Below are 25122 nucleotides of genomic sequence, written 5' to 3' on the forward strand. Positions count from 1 at the left end.
CCAACATTAAGGGCATTTAAATGGTCATTGGATAAACATATGGACGATATTGGAATAGTGAAGGTTAGATGGGCTTTAGATTGGTTTCACTGGTCGGCGCAACATCGAGGGCCGAAGGGTCTGTACTGCGCTGTAATGTTCTATGTTGTCCAAGCTAACTCAGCAGAGAAGGTATCCCATTTAGGGAACACAGACAGGTTTTTTTAAATGAAATGAGATACTAGAAATTATAAACCTTCCTGAAGGGGCTTGACAGGACAGATGCTGAGAGGATGTTTCCTCAAGTATTGGAGATCTAGAATGAGGAGGCAAAGTTTCAGAATAACCAGTTAAGTTGGAGATGTGGAGGAATATTTGGAATTCTCTTCTCCGCAATGCTGTTTTTAAAGTTAAAAATTTTAAAGTTTATTTATTTGCGTCACAAGTAAGTTTACATTAACACTGCAATGAAGTTACTGTAAAAATCCCCCAGTTGCCACACTCCAGCACCTTTTCGGGCCACTCACCTGATGAAGGAGCAGCGCTCCGAAAGCTCATGCTACCAAATAAACCTGTTGGACTTTAACCTGGTGTTGTGAGACTTCTTACTGTGCCCACCCCAGTCCAACGCCGGCATCTCCACATCACAGGTACACTGAAGGAGAATTTAGCATGGCCAATGCACCTAAACAGCACATCTTTCGGACGTTGAGGGCAGCACGGTGGCACAGTGGCTAGCACTCCTGCCTCACAGCGCCAGGGACCCAGGTTCAATTCCCGGCTTGGGTCACTGTCTGTGTGGAGTTTGCACATTCTCCTCCTGTCTGCGTGGGTTTCCTCCCACAGTCTGAAAGATGTGCAGGTTAGGTGTATTGACCCAAACAGGTGTCGGAGTGTGGCGACTAAGGGAATTTCATAGTAACTTCATTGCAGTGTTAATGTAAGCCTTACTTGTGACTAATAAAATTAACTTTAACTCAAGGGGACATATAATCTATTCCTACTTGTCCTTATGCAATGTATTACACATTGATGCCATTGTGTTGTGGTCATGGAAAGCAAATAGTGGAAACTTACAGTATTTCCAGAATGTTCTGTTTTTTCCTTTGCATCTCCAAATTTGTCATTGGCTCGTTATAAAGTAAATACCTCAGATAAACCTAAATGTTTAACAAGTTTTACAAGGCTTTGCTGGATCAGATTGCAAGCTTCGAGGTCGGCCTTGGAAAAATACAACGATGCTCCTGCAATAAAGGATTGTTTACTTGGCAGAGCAGGAAGGTGGAAGGTCACTGTCCCTTTAAATGGTTGACCTATCTATAGTGTTCCTGGTTGTCGGTACACTTCTTTGCAGTAATCCGTTCTGTTCCGTATGACGATGGCCCCGCCTTTAAATGGCCCCACCTTTGGCCTCACAGCGCTGATTGGTCCAGCGGTAACCACGGTGACGAGTGTCGGCGCCTCTTTATGAAGGCGAGTGAGGCGGTGAGCGCGCAGTCAGTCAGGCGGCTGAGGAAATCTGACGGACAGGCAACACAAAGAGCCGGTAATAACCCAGCGAGAGGGGGAGATTCCCTCTCAGACGGGACACTCTGGAGCAGCAGGATGCGAGCGCGGCGGCGGCCGCCGCCGCTTGGCCGCGATGGCGACGCTCCGGTGCGGGCGTTTCCCGAACGGCAACGTGGAGCCAGGCTGTCAGTGCGCGGCCGGCGGGCGCGCTCACCTGGGGCGCAGAGTGCGCAGGCGCGGTGGAACGCGCCCCATGGCGGCGGCGAGTGCGCAGGCGCAGAGCGCTGAGGCCGGAGCCTCCTGACAGTTAACGGCTCCGGTAATTCAAACAGGAGCCTGCGCCGAGCTCAGCACCGGGAGCGGGGGGGGGGGGGGGGGGGTGAACACCGAGCTCATGATCGGCAAAGTGCGCTTTGATCAATATCTGGTGGCTGTTAAAAGTGCTGAAGAGATACAAATCCTTGCTTTTCTCGAAGGGTAAGATGGGGGGGGGGGGGAGGGGTTGTATATTCCCCAGAGTTTCCAAAGGTTGAGGTATTTGAAACTTTAAGGGGTTTGCTGGGTTCAAATCCCGCCATCCACAGAGGAGATACCGCGCAGAAACTGGCCCTTTGGTCCAAGCTGCTCTCCACTCTTCGTCATTCCTTTCTCCCTCGTGTTTATGCAGCTCCCTCAGTATCTCTGTCATTCACCTCAACCTCTCCTGGGTGTTAGACATTCTCACTACTCTCTGGATAAAGATGTTGTTCCTGAGTTCTCTAGATTTTATAGTCTTTAGTTCTGGACTCCCTCTGCAATGTAGAGTACGTGTAGAGATGTTTCTACTCTATCAAACCCCTTCATAATTTTAAAGGCCTCTCATCAGATCTCGCCTCCACTATATCTCTCTTCTACAGAACTCCAGCGTGTTCATCCTTCCTGGATTATTCCAACTCAAGTTCTGGTGTCATCCTTGTAAATCTTTGCACTGTCTCCAGTGTCACAGTCTCCTTTTTGTAACCTGGAGATGTGACCTATTCACTCTGGTAGCTGCACATTCTCACCGTGCTGCCTGGCAAAGTTTCTCCTGAATTCCCGATTTGATTTCTTGGTGACTACATTGCATTGACTGCCTCTAGTTTTAAGGGGGAAGGAGAGAGATAATGAAATCTGATATTGTTCTTCATAATATGGCCAGACAAATGAAACAAAAGCAGAAGATGCTGGAAAACTCAGCAGGGTCTGGCAATATATGTAGAGAGAGAAATAGAATTAATGTGTTGAGTCAGTGTGACTCTTGCTGAAGAGCCACATTGACTCAAAACATTAATTCTATTTCTCTCTCTCTACAGATGTTGCCAGGCTGGTGAGTTTTTCTAGCATTTTCTGCTTTGTTTCAGATTTCCAGTATCACAGTATTTTGCCATTATTTGGATGACATTGGCATTTGTGAGGTTATATCCATTAATATGCTAACAACTGGTGTTTTGGTGATTGGAAATGTCATTTATTTTTTTGGAGCACAAGGTGTCTGTGTTGTGCAACCTCAACATTTTTGAAAGATAATTGCACTACACCCATGAAGATTTGAGTTTCAGAACTTATCCCTAAATCAGGAAATGGAAGGGAAGAACTCAGAAATATTACAATCACCAGGAAGTGGTATTGGGAAAATTGTTGGGTCTGCGGGCTAACAAATCCCCTGTTCCGGATGGACTTCACCCTGAGATCTTGAAAGAAATGGCAAATGAGATAGTTGGTGCAGTGACTTTAATTTTCCAAAATTTCTCTAGATTTGGGGAAGGTTCCATTAGATTGGAAGATAAGAAATGTAACATCCTTATTCAAAAAGGGAGGGAGACAAAATCAGGAAACTATAGGTCAGTTAGGAAAAATGTTAGAAGCCATTATTAAAGATGTTCTAGTCGAACTCTTGGATAAGCTTAAGGTAATTGGGCAGAATTAACATGGTTTTGTGAAAGGGAATGTTTAACCAATTTATTGCAGTTCTTTGAAGGAGTCACATGTGCTGTGGCTTAAGAGGAACCAGCGGATGTACTGTACTTGGATTTCCAGAAAACATTTGATAAGATGCCCCATCAAAGGTTATTGTGTAATATTAACATGGATTGAACATTGTCTAACAGGAAAGAGTTGGCATGAACGGGTCTTTTTCTGGTTGGCAGGATGTAACAGGGATCAGTGCTAGGGTCTCGCCTTTTTACAATTTGTATAAATTACTTGGGTGAAGGGACCAAATGTATGGTTGCTAAATTTACTGATGACAAATATAGGTAAGAAAGTAAATTGCTAAGAACTAGGAGTAGGCCATCTGGCCCCTTGAGCCTGCTCCGCCATTCAATAAGATCGTGGCTGATCTTTTTGTGGACTCAGCTCCACTTACCCGCCCGCTCACCATGACCCTTAATTCCTTTACTGTTCAAAAATTTATCTATCCTTGCCTTAAAAACATTCAATGGGGTAGCCTCAACTGCTTCACTGGGCAGGGAATGCCACAGATTCATAATCCTTTTGGGTTAAGAAGCTCCTCTTCGACTCAGTCCTAAGAGGATGTAAATAGACCGCAAAAGGGCATTGATAGATTAAGTGAATGGGCAGAAATCTGGCAAATAGAGTCTGACGTAGACAAATGTGAAATTGTCCATGTAGGAAGAATAAAAGAAGCTTATTATCTAACTGAAAGATTACAGAGCTATGCAGTGCAAAAGTTCTGGGTGTCATTGTGCATGAGTCAAAGGGTTAGTATTGAGGTACAGCAAATAATTAGGAAAGCTAATTGGGGCGGCACGGTAGCACAGTGGTTAGCTCCAGGGACCTGGGTTCGATTCCCGGCTTGGGTCACTGTCTGTGTGGAGTTTGCACATTCTCCTCGTGTCTGCGTGGGTTTCCTCCGGGTGCTCCGGTTTCCTCCCACAGTCCAAAGATGTGCGGGTTAGGTTGATTGGCCATGCTAAAATTGCCCTTAGTGTCCTGAGATGTGTAGGTTAGAGGGATTAGTGGGTAAATATGTAGGGATATGGGGGTAGGGCCTGGGTGGGATTGTGGTCGGTGCGGACTCGATGGGCCGAATGGCCTCTAGGGATTCTAGGGATTCTATGATATCTATGAATGTTATCATTTATTGTGAGGGGATTTGAATACAAAAGTAGGGAGGTTATGCTTCGGCTGTGTGGCATTGGTGAGACCACATCTGGAGTATTATGTACAGTATTGGCCTCCTTTATTGAAGGAAAGATGTCAGAAGCAATTCAGAGAAAGTTAACTTGACTAGTACCAGGAATGGGTGGATTGTCTTGAGGGAAGGTTGGTGAGGTTAGGTTTGTATCAACGTACGAGTAAGAGGTGACTTGATTAAAATCTTTAAGACCCTGAGGGGTATTGTCTGTGGGGAGGATGTTTCCTCTTATCAGAGAATCTAGAACTAGGGGTCCCTGCTTAAAAATAAGGGGTCACTTATTTAAGACGTATGAGGAGAAATCTTTTCTTGAGGGTTAAGTGTCTCTGGAACTCTCTTCCACCTGAGTCTTTGAATATTTTAAAGACAGAGCTAGATAGATTATTTGATTAAATAATCAAGAAACTTATCCGGGGTAGGCAGGAATGTGGGGTTGAGGTTTATCAGATCGGCCATATTGTTTTTGAATGGTGAAGCAGGCTCGAGGGGCTGAGTGGCCTCCAACCACACTTAATTCCTATAAGAACATAAGAAATAGGAGCAGGCGTAGGCCATCTAGCCCCTCAAGCCTGCCCCGCCATTCAATAAGATCATGGCTGATCTGAAGTGAATCAGTTCCACTTACCCGCCTGCTCCCCATAACCCTTAATTCCCCTATCGATCAGAAATCCATCTATCCGTGACTTAAACATATTCAACGAGGAAGCCTCCACCACTTCAGTGGGCAGAGATTCACCACCCTCTGAGAGAAGAAGTTCCTCCTCAACTCTGTCCTAAACTGACCCCCCTTTATTTTGAGGCTGTGCCCTCTAGTTCCGGTTTCCTTTCTAAGTGGAAAGAATCTCTCCACTTCTACCCTATCCAGCCCCTTCATTATCTTATATGTCTCTATAAGATCACCCCTCAGCCTTCTAAACTCCAACGAGTACAAACCTAATCTGCTCAATCTCTCCTCATAATCTACACCCATCATCTCCGGTATCAACCTGGTGAACCTTCTCTGCACTCCCTCCAAGGCCAATGTATCCTTTCGCAAGTAAGGGGACTAAAACTGCACACAGTATTCCAGCTGCGGCCTCACCAATGCCTTGTACAGATGCAGCAAGACTTCTCTGCTTTTATATTCTATCCCCCTTGTGATAAATGCCAACATCCCATTTGCCTTCTTGATCACCTGTTGTACTTGCAGACTGAGTTTTTGCGACTCATGCACAAGGACCCCCAGGTCCCTTTGCACAGTAGCATGTTGTAATTTTTTTCCATTTAAATAATCCAATTTGCTATTATTTCTTCCGAAGTGAATAACCTCGCATTTGCCAACGTTATACTCCATCTGCCAGATCCTCGCCCACTCACTCAGCCTGTCCAAATCTCTCTGCAGACCTTCCGCTTCCTCCACGCAATTCACTTTTCCACTTATCTTCGTGTCGTCAGCAAACTTTGTTACCCTACACTCAGTCCCCTCCTCCAGATCATCTATGTAAATAGTTGAGGCCCCAGTACCGATCCCTGCGGCATGCCACTAGTTACCATCTGCCAACCAGAAAAACACCCATTTATTCCAACTCTCTGCTTCCTGTTGCATAGCCAATCCCCAATCCACGCTAACACCCTACCCCCAACTCCGTGTGCCCCAATCTTCTGCAGCAACCTTTTGTGAGGCACCTTATCGAACGCCTTTTGGAAATCCAAAACCACCACATCTACCGGTTCCCCTCCGTCAACCGCACTAGTCACATCTTCATAAAAATCCAGTAAGTTCGTCAAACACGACTTTCCTCTCATGAATCCATGCTGCGTCTGCTTGATCGAACCATTCTTATCCAGATGGCCTGCTATTTCTTCTTTAATGATGGATTCCAGCATTTTCCCAACTACAGACGTTAAGCTAACCGGCCTGTAGTTACCCGCCTTTTGTCTACTTCCTTTTTTAAACAGCGGCGTAACTGTAGCCATTTTCCAATCAGCTGGCACTCCCCCAGAGTCCAGTGAATTTTGATAAATAACCACTAATGCATCCGCTATTACCTCTGACATTTCTTTCAGTACCCTGGGATGCATTCCATCCGGGCCCGGGGACTTGTCCACCTTCAGTCCCGTTCATCTACCAAGCACTGCCTCTCTAGTAACAATAATTGTATTGAGTACCTCTCCTTCTACCAACACTCGATCGTTAATATTCGGTAAACTATTTGTCTTCCACCGTGAAGACCGACACAAAAAACCTATTTAAAGTCTCAGCCATTTCCTCGTTTTCCACTATTAAATCCCCCCCTTTCGTCCTCCAAGGGTTCAACATTCACTCTAGCCATTCTGTTCCTTTTTATGTATGCTGTCTTCAGGATCAAGTATGTAGCATGTTGTTTGATCCTGAAGACAGCTATTATGGTGGCTTGAGTTGTTGCTCTGAAGACTGGGAGATCATTAATCAATATTTTGTTGCTGTTTGGTGTTTACTCAGTGGACCATTCAAAGGCTGCTATCTTCCTCACCATGTCAGCTATAATTTTAACTAGTGGAACAGGATTTGGGTGCTGAATAGTTCACCTGAGTTGCAGCTATAGGAATTCCTAAAATGTAAAATATTTTTCATCTGACCCACCCCAAAAATAATTAGTGTTTAGATTGTGCTTTTCATAACCTTGTGACATGCAGAAGTACTTTACCAAGAATACTTTTTGAATTGCTGTCACTAATGTCGGAATTGTAGCAGCCAAATTTTGTCCCATGATCCCTTTGGATCCTTTCTCCCTGGAGATTATTCCTCATTATTCTGCTGAACAATTTTCTAACATCAATCCTTTTTCATACACCTGTTAGTATTTTGTGATTATTGGGATTTCAAATATTATGCTCATGCTAAAGTTGATTCTTACTCTCTGCAGTGTTATGAGGAAATGTCCACCTCCTGTCAGTCGAGACTAGTTACTCATGAACCTGTGGTTGAATATGGGTGCAAACTGTCAACGTTGTATTTGTGTCAACACAAACAGAAAATGCTGGAAAATCTCAACAGGTTTGACCGCATCTGTGGAGAGAATAGAGCCAACGTTTCAGTCTGGATGACCTTTTTCTGTTTACAAGATACTATATAACTTGAACAGGTGCCTTACTGCATAGATTCTGTCAACATTTTATAGATTTGCTGGATCTTGTTCCAGTAAGAACCTTGTGACTGCAATGGCTTAAGCAGCATGACTGAGTAACTTTTTTCTCCCTCATACATTTGCATCATATGAAATGTCAGCAAACTGCATAACTTAAGTTTTTAATCTTGAATTCATTGGATGGGCGCTGCCATATGCTTGTGTGCTTAGTGTAGGGAACTGTAAAATAAGTACATGAGCATAAGAAAACTGGATTGTTGAGCTAAGAACTTTTTAAATCTTTGCGATCTTTAGTGTGTCTCTTTGTATTTACATTGCACAATGGTCTTGGTGCCATCTATGCAGAGCTTTACAGGTGTCTAGATAAGCATAGTTGCACAAGTGTTGCTTCATATACCACACAGCCCTGAGATGCTGTCTGAGGAGAACAGTAGCACGTTAACACAATTAAGATGTGTAAAACAATCTGTGTGCTGTTTCAAACTGGGTTAAACTAAAGATCTCATTTGGACTTTGGATGGACTTTTCTGCTTGTGTGCACACAAGTCTACAATAAAACTGAATCTCATTTTTAAAATGACTGGTGCAGAGACATGGCTCCAGGGATGAAGGAGCAGAAAATTTGAATGGCCTGAGCAAGGAGTGACAAGCATGAGTAAAATGAAAGGTCTGGAAAACATTTTCTTTATTTCTCTCTCTCTAACAAGTCTTACACTGCTACATTCTTAAGTTAGTGGACAAGCAGGTTACCAGGTTGCAGATCTCCTATACTGCTCTTTAGCCAGCTGCTTGGAAACAAAATTCAGGGCAAGTCTAATTTTAGCTCTAAATCTGGAGCCTTCTGATTGCAGTGGCTGATAATCTTGCATGTTTGAGCCGAGGACTTGTATTAAATGCTTGAAAAGCAACAGGGGCTCTATACTCAGCTGATAGGATACCACTAAAATTCCTATTTTGCATGACATTCACTTGTTTATGACTACTTTTCAGCAATATTTAATAACTTAAAAGGAGCTGATCCCAGAATGAACCTTAAACTAGCAAACTGGGTGGTGTTGATGCCACATGCCAGTTTCTGCTGTTAAATGTTGTTTTGCCCCTTCCTTTGCTCTTCCCCAAAACCCTCTAAACTGCATCTTTCTTTTTAGGTGCCCCCCTCCACACAGTTCAGGATGGCTGAGAAGTTTACTATTGAGAGCCCAGATGTGACTTACACCAGGGATTGCATTGAGGCAGTATATTCCTACCAGACTACACGTGTCTATGAAGAGAATGGATCAGTTAAGGTAAAGCGTCTTTTTCTGACTAATTGCTGTTGTTAATAGTGCCAGAAAGGTAAGCAGCATGACTGTGGGTCTATTGTATGCAAAATTTAGTTAGTAATAAAAGTTTTAGTTGTGGAAATTCATAATACTGTTACCAAGGTGATGGAGCATACTCTGATACTGGGAAGTAGCAATAATTTGTAAGAGAGCCAGATTCCATCTCCTGCGCAGACACAATAACAGCCCAAAGCACAATGTGATGGGACTTGGCTGTATGGGGCTTGAAGGGCTCTATGATCAAACAATTAAATCTCCACTCGGGTCAATTAATTTCCAGGTAGTATTTGCTTTTTGACTTCTGCAGTAAAATTGGACCGTTTAATCATGTATATGTATATTGCCCATTTTTCTCTTCCTTGCCTAAATGAAAACAAACCCAAAGGTTTTTGTCCTTTTGTCCAATCCGTGCTCCATCCATCCAAATCCTGTCTGAATTTGAAATTTTCCTGGCAACCTTTTTTCTTGCTCATTTCCTTTTTAGTTTTCTCATGCTGTAGAGGATGGTGGTGGTCTTGCTGTGAACATAAACAGCAGGGGTTGGAGATATGAGACACCCTATAATTTTTACTAATTTCCTGCTAAGCTAAGTTTCCTACTCCTGAATGTGTCCAGCAATCTTTCTGGTAGGCACACATCTTGGATGCTGGATGAAAATTGAATGAAGCTCCATTGTAGTCCTCCAAAATTGAATATCCTGACTGCTTATCAATGCAATTTGAGCATTAAACATCCTCACTTGGGTGAGGAATTGGAAAGCTACAATCTGGAACTGTGTCCCATTAAAAGCAGGGGAAAAAATACACGTATTAAAGTTATTTGGATGAAAATTTATCCTTTTTTGCAACAAAACGTTTATTGCCTACATAGGAAACTAGGTTAGACCCATGTTAGATGGGGATGGAGGAGCTACGTTGTGCAAAAACATTGCCACATTGATATTAAACAATATTATCACTTGTATAAAACACCTAAAACCAGACTAAGAATACATGAAGAATGTGCCATGGATATATCTGTTTGTCTCTTCATATCACTGCCAATGCTGGTATTAGTTTGAGGATCAGATACACTTTTCTTTTTCAGTGTGATCCTGGTGATCTCAAGTGGAGGAATTGTCTGGAAATCCACTGTGTTACTTGTGGGTGAGGGCATTAAGTATTACTATGCTAGAGATTTGAACTTGCAGTGTGCTGTTTTGGAGCAGAATCCTACAGCATAGGAGGAGGTGATTTGCCACATCATATCTGTCAACTTTTTGAAAGAAGCATCCAATAAGCCCTTCTCTCATAGCCCTGTAATTTCCTTCCTCTTAAAGAAATGGCTAATGGCTGCTCGTCATTATGAAGTAGGTTTTTGATCACCGTCATTGAAGATTTGAACAGAGGCCAAATCGAGCATGGACAAAAATATATTGAAGAATTTATTGATCCAGCTCCATTTATCTGGGAATGATTGTGGGGAAGGGATTTTTATTGTACAGTCTTTGTGCAGATGTTAAAATCTTAATGTCCTAATGTTTGCACTGTCTGTAAACAGACCTGCAACCCCTGTGGTCTTTAACCCTCTAAATTATGTGAGGGGAGTAGCCGACCATAAGAATTGACCATGATCTTCTATCATGGTGTTGCACAGGTTTCCCACCTCACACTCCTATCTGCTCAAGGTGGAGAGTGCGGTGCTATTAAACTTTTGGTGTGTTACAGATCACTCAGCATCTGAGTTGCATGTTGTAATCTGGAACTATGCATAGTGGTGATAGAAGCTCCAACTTTATTTCCATCATATGGCTGACCAGGAATCTCTCCCACTCACACTGCCTGCTATTGGCATGTGTTGGAAGGATTTGCAGATGAATGATCAACCTGTTTGGCTGAATTATGTATGTTCCTTCCTTGGTCATCAAGTCTTGGGGTAGGCATCAACCTGGAGCTTCTAACTGAGGCAAGACCACCACCCACTGTGCCGCAAGACCTCCAAACTGTTGGTATTTGGTTAAAATTGAAAGTTGAGTTTATCACCAGTTAATTGCAGAAAATCAATATAATGCTTGACATGATGGTGTAATTATTCTGAAAATAATAGTCCAAGATGTTGGTGTGCAGTTTGGATATTTTTTAACTGAAATGTTGGACAAACTGGATGTTTTTGCGCCACTGAATCCTTCCATTGGTAAATGTAAATATACACTGGCAAAAATGGGAATTAAAATATCCTAACACTGCTGTTTGCTTCAGGCCAGTTTCTTTGAAGAATGCCTGAAATCAAAGCAGTTCTTTCCCTTTTGGGAACATATAATTAGTCATCCAAGTAGTGCCTCATTGGATGCCTTTTATTTGCTTTGATGGCATGTCAAGCCTGTTTGAACTAAACCCTGTGTGTTTAATGGGCATCTGCAGATTGGGTTGTTTAGTACATTGGGCCTGAGGAAGTTGTGTATATGAAATTACTCCCCTTTGGGAAGTGGCAGGATCGCTTCCTCCCAAAACATACATTGTCTTGCTTTCTATCTCACTTTCCCCATAAAAACACAAATTCTTGATCAGTGTTTTATTTTAAATTTCAGTCTGTTGGCCTATCGAGTAAAGCTGAAAGAAGATTTTTGCAGCGTGAAGAAAGACTGAGCTCTGCATCCTTTGCATGAGTATTCAGCTGTACTGAAACTACTTTTAGTGATTTGGTGTCTTGTATCCATTCAATATAGGAATGGACAACAGTGAAAAGCCACTTGGAGCAGCTTAGGTGTTTTTATGCCAGTGTTTCTTTGCATAATGGCTCTGCAACAAACCAAACGGTGGTTCAGTGTTCTATTTTTCCTTTTGCGTATGGCTGGTTTAACTTTATTAAGCACATGTCCTGTTGTGGTTAATGCTGCTTGTGACATTTCTAGGTAAAGTAAAGCAATTCGATCCCGAACGTTAAGGTGACAGGATCATAAACCCGTGTCTGACTATGTTATGGTAGCAATGGGTGAGATTTTTTCTGCAATATTTCTAGTTTTTAAGCATTATTAGGGAGTGGCCTTATCAGATGACTGTGCATTAATGGAGCAATTACTTGATTGCACTGACTTTCCACCTTCGAAAAAGTGTGCAGTGTGGGTAATGTTGGATGGGCTTGGTAGGGGCTCTAATTTACATCATTTAGCTTTGTTCTTTGGGGTCCTCTTGCATTGTGCATATATAATAACTGGGATTGTTTATTTATCATTTGATCGTCTCCTTCCCTGAAGATGTGGGATGAGGGTTTTTTGCATCCTTTCAATGCACCTTTAGTGTAATGTTATCTGGAATTCCCTTTGACATTTTTTTGTTTACAATACTGCTTGGGTTTGTTATGCCCTCCATGGTATTGTATGTACCTTTCAACTGAGGTTGCACTTTCACTGTTGCTCAGCTGAGCAGATTGTGCAAGCTTCATGCATTTAGTTGCTGTATAAACTTTGTTGAGCCTTCTCGAGTTGAACTGTCTCCAGGAGGAGCAAAAGTTAACTCTGAATTCTAATCCAAGGCCGATTGGCAAGTTTTTGTTTCACCCCTGGTGATGCCTTGAGCTAAATTGTTTGGATTTGTTTTAACCAATCTTTGTGTTGGGCTCTAACTAGGTGAAACCGTGTTCTACCAAATTCACCTTTCGCACTGCGAGGAAGGTGCCAAAACTTGGTGTGATGCTAGTTGGATGGGGTGGTAACAATGGAACAACGGTTACTGCAGCAGTTCTGGCCAACAGTTTGGGACTTTCCTGGATGACCAAAACAGGAGTGAAGGTTGGTTGTTTCTTAGACCAGTTGATTTTACTGCTTGTTCATCCAAGAATTTAGAGGGATGGAAAATATTGGGAGAATCTAAATACATTGAAATGTCTCTTAGAGTAAAGCTCCTGAGATGCTAAACTAGTAAGCAGCAAAAGACTGAGCAGACTGTAGTTGTGTTCCTACATAATTTTCTGACACAACAGGTGGCATTGGGAAATCTGGGTTACTTAATTCCGTTCCAGATAGATGGTGTATATTACATAAGGATTAGGAGTAGGCCATCTGGCCCCTTGAGCCTGCTCCGCCATTCAATAAGATCATGACTGATCTTTTTTTGGACTCAGCTCTACTTACCCGCCTGCTCACCATAACCCTTAATTCCTTTTACTGTTCAAAAATGTATCTATCCTTGCCTTAAAAACATTCAATGAGGTAGCCTCAACTGCTTCACTGGGCAGGGAATTCCGCAGATTCACAACCCTTAGGGTGAAGAAGTTCATCTTCAACTCGGTCCTAAATCTGCTCCCCCTTATTTTGAGGCTATGCCCTCTAGTTCTAGTTTTACATGCCAGTGGAAACAACTTCCCTGCTTCTATCTTATCTATCCCCTTTATAAGATCTCCCCTCATTCTTCTGCATTCCAATGAGTATAGCTCCAGTCTACTCAATCTCTCCTCATAAGCCAACCGTCTCAACTCCGGAATCAACCTAGTGAATCTCCTCTGCTCCCCCTCCAGTACCAGTATATCCAGGAGACCAAAACTGAACACAGTCCACCAGGTGTGACCTCACTAGCACCTTTATACAGCTGCAACATAACCTGTTTTTAAACTCCGTTCCTCTAGCAATAAAGGACAAAATTCCATTTGTCGTCTTAATTACCTGCTAACCAACTTTTTGTGATTCCTGCACAAGGACACCCAGGTCCCTCTGCACAGCAGCATGCTGCAATTTTTTGCCATTTAAATAATAGTCCATTTTGCTGTTATTCCTACCAAAATGGATGACCTCATGTTTATCAACATTGTACTCCATCTGCCAGACCCTCGCCCACTCACTTGGACTATCTATACCCCTTTGCAGACTTTCAGCGTCTTCAGCACACTTTGCTCTGCCACTCATCTTCGTGCCATCTGAGGATTTTGACACACTACACTTGATCCCCAACTCCAAATCATCTATGTAAATCGTAAACAATTATGGTCCCAACACTGATCCCTGAGGCATACCACTAGTCACTGATTGCCAACCAGAAAAACACCCTTTTAACCCCCACTCTTTGCTTTCTGTTAACCAATCCTCTAACCATGCTGATACATTACCCGTAACACCGTGCACCTTTATCTTATGTAGCAGCCTTTGGTGCGGCACCTTGTCAAATGCCTTCTGGAAATTCAGATACACCACACCTACAGGTTCCCCATTGTCCACTGTGTACGTAATGTTCTCAAAGAATTCCACCAAATTAATCAAACATGAACCCATGCTGCGACTTCCCAATGGGACAATTTGTATCCAGATGTCTTGCTATTTCTTCCTTGATAGATTCAAGCATTTTCCCTACTACATAAGTTAAGCTAACTGCCCTATAGTTACCCGCCTTTTGTCTACCTCCTTTTTAAAAAACATTTGCTGTTTTCCAATCTGCAGGAAGCACCCTAGAATCCAGTGAATTTTGGTAAATTACCACTAGTGCATTTGCTATTTCCTCTGCCCATCTCCCTGGGATGCATTCCATCAGGGCCAGGAGACTTGTCTACCTTTAGCCCCATTAGCTTGCCCAACACTACCTCTTTAGTGATAGTTTCTAGGTCCTCACCTGCCATAGCCTCCTTGTTATCCATTTTTGGCATGTTATTTGTGACTTCCATTGTGAAGACCGACACAAAATACCTGTTCAATGCCTCAGCCATTTCCTAACTTCCATTTATTACATCCCTTTTCTCATCCTCTAAAGGACCAATGTTTACTTTAACCACTCTTTTTCGTTTTATATATCGTAGCAACCTTTTTCTATCTGTTTTTATATTCTGAGCTAGTTTACTCTCATCCATCTTACTTTTCTTTATAGCTTTGAGGCCATTTGGCCCATCGACTCTGTACCACCTCTCTGACAGAATGTCATACCCAGGCCCTTTCCTCAACTCTATCCACGTAACCCCAGACATTTACCATGGTTAATCCATCTAACCTACACATTTTGGGACACTAAGGGGCAATTTAGCATGGCCAATCCACCTAACCTGCACACCTTTGGAGTGTGGGAGAAAACCAGAGCACCTGGGGAGAATGGCAAACTGTACACAGTCATCCGATGCCGTAATTGAACCTGGGTCTTTGACGCTGAGGCAGTGATGCCACTGTGCTGTCCTGCCACCTTTGTTGTACAGGGCTTTAGTAAGTTTGAGACCACAACTGGAATATTGTGTGCAGTTTTGATCCCTATAAAGGAAGGATGTTTTTGGATTGGAAGCAGCATACAAAGGTTCCCTTGGTTGGTTCCTGGGTTGAGGATCGTCCCTTGATGAGACATGGTGTTTATAAGAATAATGATTGTGACACAAGGTTCTGAAATGGATTGACAGATTTTGATTTCAAGAGCTAACATGTTAAAGAATCTCCAAAAAAAGGTTGAATGTCTAACCCTACTCTATTTATGATCTAAAAATTCAGTTTAAATGTTATACTACATTGTCTTTGCAATATGCCAAATGTAACCTCTAAATTTCTACTCATTTCTTTCCTCCAAGAGTGGGAGGAAGGAAGTTGGGCAAGTGGATTTTTCTGTATTGCAAGTACTATACAACTACTGCTGCCCCTCCCTAAACACTCCTCTGTCTCAATAATTGTGTAGATGATGCATGTTTTAACTTTTCATTTTCCCCTTACCCTCCAAACATGTAGGTTGCTAATTACTATGGATCCTTGTTTCAAGCCTCCACTGTGTGCCTTGGGACTGGTCCTGCTGGTGACGTTTATGTGCCCTTCAAGGATCTACTGCCCACAGTGAATCCAAATGACATCGTGTTTGATGGTAGGTACCATGCTGCATTATCCAAAATCATTGGATCTGATGGCTTTTTCAGGGATGACATATATCAGGTAAAAGAACTGGAGTGACCTACTTGAATCTATAACTTTTAGTTTTATTCTGCCAAGGAGCGGCACGGTAGCACAGTGGTTAGCACTGCTGCTTCACAGCTCCAGGATCCCGGGTTCGATTCCCGGCTCGGGTCACTGTCTGTGTGGAGTTTGCACATTCTCCTCGTGTCTGCGTGGGTTTCCTCCGGGTGCTCCGGTTTCCTCCCACAGTCCAAAGATGTGCGGGTTAGGTTGATTGGCCAGGTTAAAAATTGTCCCTTAGAGTCCTGGGATGCGTAGGTTAGAGGGATTAGTGGGTAAAATATGTGGGGGGAGGGCCTGGGTGGGATTGTGGTCGGTGCAGACTCGATGGGCCGAATGGCCTCCTTCTGCACTGTAGGGTTTCTATGTTTCTAAGTCTGAACCAGAAATCACAAACTGATATGCTGCCTACATGGACTCCTCTTTATCTAGCAGACATGGTTAGCTCACCACAAATGATATCGGTGACCTTGTGATGCACTCTGCTTGGTGGTAGATGCCTGTCAATTTCTGGTCATGGGGCTGATCCAGGGCTTGTACTTGAATTTGTATTGACAACTGTCCAGTACTGAGGAAGTGCTGTGTTGGGAGAGGTGTTTTTCAGGTCAGACACTACATGAGGCCCCATTTGTGTGTTTAGATGGACAGATGTAAAATGGGGACTATTAGAACAATAAGTTCTTCCACAATTATATCTCTACCAAAACCTGAATCTTCCGTTATAATTCACTGCTAAATTTGTCTAAATTACAACATTTTGGGAACAATTCTTAGGCTCCCCAGCTGTTATATATCTGCATCTTTTTTCCTTATTGAATTTTAAGTTTGAGACTTTGTTTTTCAGGATGGGATATCTCCTCTATGAACCTCTCAGATGCCATGGTGCGAGCTCAGGTCCTTGACTGGCAGCTTCAGGAACAGCTGAAGCCTCACATGAAGAAATTTCACCCTCGACCCTCTGTTTACATTCCAGAATTCATTGCAGCTAATCAGGAGGACAGGGCAGATAATGTAATCCCCGGTTCTAAAAAGGAGCAGGTACAGAAACGTTTGATGCTGGGTCAAATGGCTCATCCTCTGAGCTGCATTGTTCCCGGGATTATTTTGGGCACTTTAATTGGGGAAGAGTAAGGAATCATTTGCCATGCACCCTAGTTTTGTTTTTCAAAGAAGTATTCTCTCTTGAATAGTAATCTCATACAGAAGATGGGGTGTTGGCTATTCTCTAGACCAGGGTGCCATTTGGTGCTGTACATGACCTGGATGGGAAAGCTCAGCCATGCTTCTGGCGTGCACATGGGATACAGGTAATTTGATATATAGTGGCTTCAAAATTGGCTCAGTTGTAGGAGACAGAGGGTGATGACAGAAGGCTGCTTTAGTGACTGGAAGCCAGTGGCGTACCACAGGGATCTGTGTTGAGGCCCCTTTTTATTCATTTATGTAAATGACATTGACTATGTGGGGGTAGGATTAGTAAGTTTGCAGATGACACCAGGATTGGCCAGGTGGCAAACAGTGAGGTGGAATGTCTTGGGCTACAAGAAGATATAGATGGAATGGGCAGATAAGTGGTAGATGGAATTTAACCCTGAAAAGTGAGAGATGATGCATTTTGGAAGGAGTCATTTGATAAGGAAGTATTCAATGAATGGTAGGACACTAGGAAGTTCTGTGAAACAAAGGGACCTTTGCGTGTTTGTCCACAGATCTCAAGGTGGAAGGGAATGTTAGTAGAATGGTGAAAAAGGCATCTGGAACATCAATCGAGGCATGGATTACAAAAGCAAGGAAGTCATGTTGGAGTTGTGTAGAACTTTGGTAAGGCCACAGAGTACTGTGTAGTTCGGGTTGCCACATTATAGGAAGGAGGTGATTGCACTGGAAGGGGTGCAGAGGAGATTCACCAGAATGCTGCCTGGGATGGAACATTTCAGTTATGATGAGAGGTTGGATAGGCTTGGGTTGTTTCCGTTGGAGCAGAGAAGGCTGAAGGGCGACCTGATCGAGGTGTACAAGATTGAGGAACATGGACAGAGTGAATAAGGAGCAGCTGTTCCCCTTAGTTAAAGGGTTAGTCATGAGGGGCAGTTTTAGGGGGGGGGATGTGAGGAAAGCCTTTTCTACCCAGAGGGTGGTGATGGTCTGGAATGCACTGCCTTTGGGGAGTGGTAGAAGCAGGATGCCTCACTGCCTTTAAAAAGTACCTGGATGAGCACTTGGCATGACATAACACTCAAGGTTACAGGCCAAGTGCTGGCAGATGGGATTAGGTAGGAGTTCAGGTGTCATTAATGTGTTGGTGAAGACTCGATGGGCTGAAGGGCCTCCTTCTGCACTGTATGATTCTCTCTATTACCCCCCCCCCCCCCCAAACAACCCACCCTGCTGGATTCTTGGAGAGGAGAACTTGCCCCCTCCCCCCCCCCCCCCCCCCCAACAACCCACCCTGCTGGATTCTTGGAGAGGAGAACTTGTAATAAGAACTGCTCTTCAAAAGTTTTGGTTAAAAGAAAAATGCCTTCAGCAGAATTTGTATTTGTCTTCCAGGTGGAGCAAATTAGAAAGGACATTAGGGACTTCAAAGCAAAGAGCGGAGTCAACAAAGTGATTGTCTTATGGACAGCAAATACTGAGCGCTTCTGTGATGTCATTCCCGGTGTCAACAACACAGCGGAAAATCTCATGAAGGCGATTGAGGTAAAATGTACCACATCTTTAGAACAGTTCTCAAATAGACAAATTATTAAATGGGCTACGTGTGTCCGAATGAGAAACAGATTTAAAGTTCCTTGGCACCCAACTGCTTCTGGAACCTGCAAAGTGCAGTTGTTAGATTATCCTGCTGTTTGAAATATTAATTTATCTTCACCTAGATTTAATTCTCCATTGCAGTGTGGAAGGGAGATATCTCCATCGTCCATGTTTGCTGTGGCTAGCATTTTGGAGGGCTGTGCTTATATCAACGGATCTCCACAGAATACCTTTGTACCAGGAGTTGTTGATCTTGCTATAAAACACAAGGTGTTTATTGGTGGTGATGACTTCAAATCTGGCCAGACTAAGATAAAATCTGTCCTTGTGGACTTCCTCGTCAGTGCTGGGTTAAAGGTGAGAAACTCTTCGATGTGATCTACTATCTTGTTGATACACATTTCCATTCTGGAATTCAGTATTTGTCGAGATTCTATGGAATTACACAACTATCTTCAGGAGGTGTTACGTCTGACCTCTGGTTTGCACTGAATTGACTGATCATTAGTATGCAGCAGTTTGGAGTATTAAACAGAATTACATATTTCTCTTGTCTGGCCTGGAGCAATTGGCAAGTTTTTGTTTGCTATCCAGTGACTGTGTGCATGCACTAGCGGTCAGGGAAGGCAGGATATGGCTTGGCCATGATGCAATTGGGAAGGTATCCGTGGCTTACAGAACTGCTCCTCTTTAAAATGCAAGCAAAGGTGGCTGGGAATGTAACCAATCCAGATATTACTGATTGGCAATATAATTCTATTTCACAGTGCAATCTTGGCTGCTGGAAATAGATGATTTAAACCCTGCTTATTACAGAGCATGCTTTAAAAACACATTTTTATTTGTGCTTCTGATTTCAGAAGCACCCAATACAAGGCTGTCATTACAAGATTGTATTTGATCCCAGGGTTTAATTGAGTTGTAGTGGAATTATTTTAAGGACGTTGGGAACTTAAGTTTCAAATTAAATTGCCCATTGCTTCACTTGTATACCTCTATGGTGTGACGTCTAATGTGTAATTCCAATTATTAAGCCATGGCATGCTGCTAAATATAGTAGATGGCTCTCAGCCAGTTTTTAGACTGACTTGGTTGCTAGCCAGTTTGTGCCGTTCAGATTGCAACAGTTGATTTTTGTCAAGACAAAAGTCCCAGAGAATTTGTGGTAGCAATTTCAGGATGGAGATTAAAAGCTGACTGGTTAACTTGACAGTGCTTTGCATATTCTTCCTCTCCAGACTGTCTCGATTGTCAGTTACAATCACTTGGGTAACAACGATGGGAAGAATCTGTCTGCTCCAGAGCAGTTTCGATCAAAGGAGATTTCAAAGAGTAATGTTGTGGATGACATGGTTCAATCCAATCCCATTTTATACAAGCCATCCGAGAAACCAGATCATTGTGTAAGTACTGGGGGGAGGGGATGCCTTTCTTTTCTTTCCTGTGCCCTTCCCTATACCAATTGTGGTTCACTTCTGACTTACTATGATGATGTATGTAGTCTGTCCATCTGCATTCTGGGTTGAAAATTTTATGAAGTGTTTAATGGTTGATTTGCTATGTAAAAGAATCTTTAATAGAAGATTTTTATTTCCATTTGGGTTTATAGTGTGTTGGTCTCTCCTTTTTTTCCCCTGCCTTGCACTTGTCACAGTGCTGTGTATCCTGAGTTCTTTGGGTGTAGGCTATTATTTCCTGTGGTCCAGGGATACTTCAGTCTGCATCCTGGACTAAGAAGCAATGAGTCTGCCACTGTTCCTGATCACTATCTTCACCCCAGAAATTTGCCTGTCAGGATGGGTGAGGGCAAGGTCATGTGTGGCTGTTGTGTCCTACTTAGTCCAAGATCTTGATGTTCATTGAATAAGACGTAGGAGCAAAAGTAGGCCATTCGGCCCATTGGGTCTTCTCTGCCATTCTGAGAGACCATAACTGACCTGATATGGTGATCCTTGAATCTACTAAGCTTGCATGTGATTAATGGTCACTTGAGCAAGGAAAGGGCCACTGCTACTCATGAACTGCTTGAGGTAATAAATATAAATTCTTCTGTAATTTCCAACATCTCTTTAAATATAAAATAAATTTCCTAAATGCCTTGGATGATGGTGGATGCAGAGAGAATGTTTCCCCTTTATGGGGAAGAGCATAAATAGAGGCCATAAAATAATCCATTCGGGAATTTGGAGGAAGCCTTTCTTTACTTTAAGAATAGCGAATGTGGAACTCGCTGCTATGCTGAAGTGAGTCGGGGAAAGATGGGTGAGCACGTGAAGGGGAAAGGAAATAGGGGATTATGATAGATAGATTTAGATGAAGGGGGAAGGTTTGAATGGAGCAGAAACACAAGCATGAACTGGTTGGCCTGACTGGATACACGGCATACAGGCCAATGACCCGCCAGGTAGAATCGCAGCAGGCTGGAAGTTTGTGGAGAAATGAGCTGTGGTGGGCTGAACATCCCTTTCTTTCTTTTGCTTTTTCTGAGATTCTGTGAATTTGTACTTTCCTTAGGTTGTAATTAAGTATGTTCCGTATGTTGGAGATAGCAAACGTGCGATGGATGAGTATACATCAGAAATTATGATGGGTGGCACTAACACCATTGTTCTCCATAACACCTGTGAGGTATGTGCCAAGTTTCAGTACCTTTTTTGTGGGACAAATATTTGGTGTTACTGTGGGTTCAGAGCAAGATTGGTGTATATTAAGGGAATAGAAATGAGAATGAAAAGTATTGGCAATACTTTCTATACCTCCAGAGATTACAAGATGCTGAGTTGTTTTTGTATATCATTACAATTGCATTCTCTTCAGTAAGTACATTCTATTAGCTAACATCCCAAAATGTAATATTGTTCTTGAACAGAAGATAATGGGAGCAGTTTCAAACTGAATCATAGGAGGTGGTCAGTTAGTCCATTGTGATTTGCTGTTGCACTATAGGCTAATCTCCCACTCCTGCCCACCACTCCTCACTTCAATAACTAGAGGAAAATCTCCATGATTTCCCCTGAAAACTGTTACTAATTTTAATACTTGGATTTCTCTCTCTTGTTTCAATAGTCCCAATTAAGTTCATCTCTTGCTGCACCTTTTCTATTGCTCTTGTTTGTGCCTCTGGTGGAAGGATCTAGTACTGTATTTATTTGAATTGATAGAACATCAGTGTCGTATTTTTAGTGAGAGGTCTAGGCTGAATTGTCTCTAACGTGTGTCTCAAAACTCATTCTCTCATTTATTACTGTTCTTGTATGTCTTGCATCAACCTACCTACGCCCACTGCACTCACCTATGCTGTCACTTTTGCATGGCTTCTGATTTAGTATCAGCTACAAATCTCTATCGTGTGGCTGTGTTCAGTCCTTTTTATAATGGAGACAGAGATTCCAGTACAGGTCCTTGGGGAAAATACCTCTGCCCATTCAACCAATCCAGAAAACCAGCCTATAGCTTTCTGGCCCTGTCCTTGTGACTGTAGTAGATTTTCTTTAGCTTGTGCATTACTTAAGTTTAAATATCACATCCTAAATGTCACATGCACTGGGTTGATTTTATATATTGAGTTCCTCCCCCCTCATTCTCAGTTAGTGAAGCTGACCATACTATGTTCCTGATCATTGTTGTGCTCTGAAACTTAATCCACAATTGACATAAATGAGGACCTAATCTGTCCAAATTGGACAGAAAGTAGAAATTTATGTATTAGTCACAAGTAAGGCTTGCATTAACACTGCAATGAAGTTACTGTGAAATCCCCCTAATCGCCACACTCCGGCACCTGTTTGGGTCAATGTACCTAACCAGCACGTCTTTCCGACTGTGGGAGGAAACCCACACAGACATGGGGAGAATGTGCAAACTCCACACAGTGACCCGAGGCTGGAATTGAACCCAGGTCCCTGGTGCTGTGAGGCAGCAGTATAAATGATCCTACAGTAATGCATATGCTTTGAGTACGCAATCGGTGAACCCTGTTTCTTTAACTTGGTGACTCATCTTGTTGCTTTTCATTCTGAGGAATATTATTCTGAAACTATTGAATACCTGCTAAAGTCTTAATGTTCATACCTCCTATTTAGGATTCCTTGTTGGCTAGTCCTCTTATTCTGGACCTCGTGATCCTGACTGAACTCTGCCAAAGGATAACATTCAAAACCGAATTGGATCCAGAATTCCAAACATTCCACAGTGTTCTCTCAGTCCTTAGCTACCTCTGCAAAGCTCCATTGGTGCCAGACGGAAGTCCTGTCATTAACTCTCTCTTCAGGCAAAGGACCTGCATTGAAAATATTCTCAGGTGTGTGTTTGAAAAATCTTGTTATTGCTTCAGTGAAGCTTGTAGAGGGAGAATTTCTAAGGGAATTGAAGAATGGATTGTTGAATTCAAGGTATGAGGTATGTTGACACATAAGAACATAACTAGGCACAGGCCATCTGGCCCCTCGAGCCTGCTCCACCATTCAATAAGATCATGGCTGATCTTTTCGTGAACTCAGCTCCACTTACCCGCCCGCTCACCATAACCCTTAATTCCTTTACTGTTCAAAAATCAATCTATCTTTGCCTTAAAAACATTTAATGAGGTAGCTTCAACTGCTTCACCCATGAAGGCCTTGTTGGTAAGAGAGATCCAGGAAAGGAGCAAGCAAGAATGTGATTGATCTAGCTGGCTCCCTGGCAAGAAGCAATCACGGGTTACAGAGGGGTGGAAATTATCCCTCACTTGTGCCTGCTTGTCTTTGGTAACAAATCAAGCATGTTGTGAATTGACTGGTCACCTGTTACAATGATGTGTTTTCTCTTTTAGAGCTTGTCTGGCCCTTCCTCCTCAGAACCACATGTTCCTGGAACACAAGATGCAAAGGAGTTTTATAACTACCCACTCTGCAACTCAATCTATACCTCACAAAGCTGGAAAACTCAACAATATCCTCCACAAGAACCATATTTTAAATGGTCACACCAATGGATATGTTAATTAAATTTTCAAACATACTGCTTGAAGTGTGGTCAATGGTGTAGTAATTTAACTGAAGTTCTCCAGGTCATCCTAGTTTTTTTTTCTAGAGTTCTTTAAGCTATTGTGATACATCTGTTTTAATCATCTCTCAAACACTAGAATATTCAAGTTCAGTCCTGTTTGCCACATTCTAGCCTCTGGGTGCTGTCGATGACTTTAATATGTAGTTTTGCAACAGTTGAAACTTTAAGGATGCTTCAGTGAAATATTTTTATGTTGGACGTCTTGGTGATGTGGTTATAAGTGAACAATTTACTGCCAACATGAGCACAATCCTGAGGTGTAACTAGATGCTAAGTACTTGAATAAAATCTTTCAACATAAAGTATCCATTGTGATTTTCTTTTCTGGTGATTTCACCATTGTTGGTGCTGTAAATAATCTCTTCCCTGAGGAAGCATGTTCTTGGCAGTTTCTGTGTAATCTCCTGGAGTTGGATTTACAAATTCTTGTTCAGAAGGTAGTTGTGTATTTGGTCCTCCAGTATCCTTTTTGGTGCTGCTCTTGGCTCTGTCTCCTTTTAAATAAGATCAAGCTTGCATTTTATATTGTACCTTTCAGTATTGTGACATCCCAAAGTGCTTTTCATTAAATATTGTTGTAGTTAATGTGCGATAGTAAAATGGGGCAATCAATTGTACTCACAGCAAGATCTAACTTTTTTTCTTGTATCCTACTCTGGCATCTTTTGTAGTCTCCCTTGCATCACCCCACCATTGGCAGCTGTGCCTTAAACCAGCTGGATCCACCTTTCTGACATTTCCTACCTAAACCACTCTGCTTTTCACCCTTGCCAAGATTTCCACATGTGGCATTAATCTGTCAAAGGCCACAGACATTTATAATTACAGCAGCTGTAGATTCTTTGTTTAGCTGGAAATAAAAACAGATATTTGAGGCTATACTTAGCCACTACCATAGAAAGCAATACCAACTTGCTGGCATCCTAGAGCAAGAATCTTGTGAGCTCCTTGAAATCTAGCTCACAAGCCCTGAATAACATATTTGTGGAAAAAAAATGATTTTTGTATTTTTCAAGGTCTGAGTTTAGATTACCAATTTTAGTGGCATTTAACTTCTGATTAACCAACTCATTAATCTGGACTGGTTTTGAAGATTATTGGGCAAGGTGGTACAAGCCTGCAATTGCTGGGACAATGGTGGGTGTATTGAAATCTGGTGTGGTGTTTGAAGCCATGACTTTCTAGTGCGGAGGTGAGTGTACTAATCAGGACAGGGGAGTTTTTCTGGTGTCAAAACGTGGGCCATTATGAACTTTGGAAGGCTGGAGCCCCATATCCAGATCACAATGAATTTTATCTCCCATCTTGGAGTGGGTAGAGCAATACATTGTAAACTTTCAACAACGGCTCATA

The 25122-nt window shown here is 42.5% G+C and overlaps 1 protein-coding gene across 9 annotated transcripts; it reads left to right on the forward strand.

Moving 5' to 3' along the window:
* The first annotated feature begins 1425 nt into the window (after nucleotides 1-1425).
* On the forward strand, nucleotides 1426-24391 carry LOC144479610 (inositol-3-phosphate synthase 1-B-like). 9 transcript variants are annotated; one of them, XM_078198531.1, is made up of 12 exons: nucleotides 1757-1965; nucleotides 7549-7767; nucleotides 8919-9056; nucleotides 12697-12858; nucleotides 15751-15880; nucleotides 16814-17007; nucleotides 18520-18669; nucleotides 18865-19080; nucleotides 19962-20126; nucleotides 21238-21351; nucleotides 22806-23023; nucleotides 23534-24391. In XM_078198531.1, exons 3-12 carry the CDS (start codon nucleotides 8943-8945, stop codon nucleotides 23706-23708), a joined length of 1638 nt encoding a protein of 545 aa, XP_078054657.1. In that variant the 5' UTR covers nucleotides 1757-1965; nucleotides 7549-7767; nucleotides 8919-8942; the 3' UTR covers nucleotides 23709-24391. The 9 variants fall into 9 exon arrangements, with proteins under 9 accessions (XP_078054652.1, XP_078054656.1, XP_078054660.1 ...); XM_078198529.1 differs by having other exon boundaries at nucleotides 1761-1965; nucleotides 7549-8437; XM_078198533.1 differs by lacking the exon at nucleotides 7549-7767 and adding an exon at nucleotides 8360-8437 and having other exon boundaries at nucleotides 1761-1965.
* Nucleotides 24392-25122: the final 731 nt, after the last annotated feature.

Source organism: Mustelus asterias, chromosome 26 (assembly GCF_964213995.1).
Source record: "Mustelus asterias chromosome 26, sMusAst1.hap1.1, whole genome shotgun sequence".
Lineage (NCBI taxonomy): Eukaryota > Metazoa > Chordata > Chondrichthyes > Carcharhiniformes > Triakidae > Mustelus > Mustelus asterias.

Excerpts from the sequence above, each read along its gene's own strand:
- LOC144479610 (XM_078198526.1), top strand. The coding sequence starts at position 8,943 with ATGGCTGAGAAGTTTACTATTGAGAGCCCAGATGTGACTTACACCAGG. Across the intron at positions 9,057-12,696 it reads AAGAGAATGGATCAGTTAAG|GTGAAACCGTGTTCTACCAA; the intron begins GTAAAGCGTCTT and ends GGCTCTAACTAG. Across the intron at positions 19,081-19,961 it reads TCGTCAGTGCTGGGTTAAAG|ACTGTCTCGATTGTCAGTTA; the intron begins GTGAGAAACTCT and ends CTTCCTCTCCAG.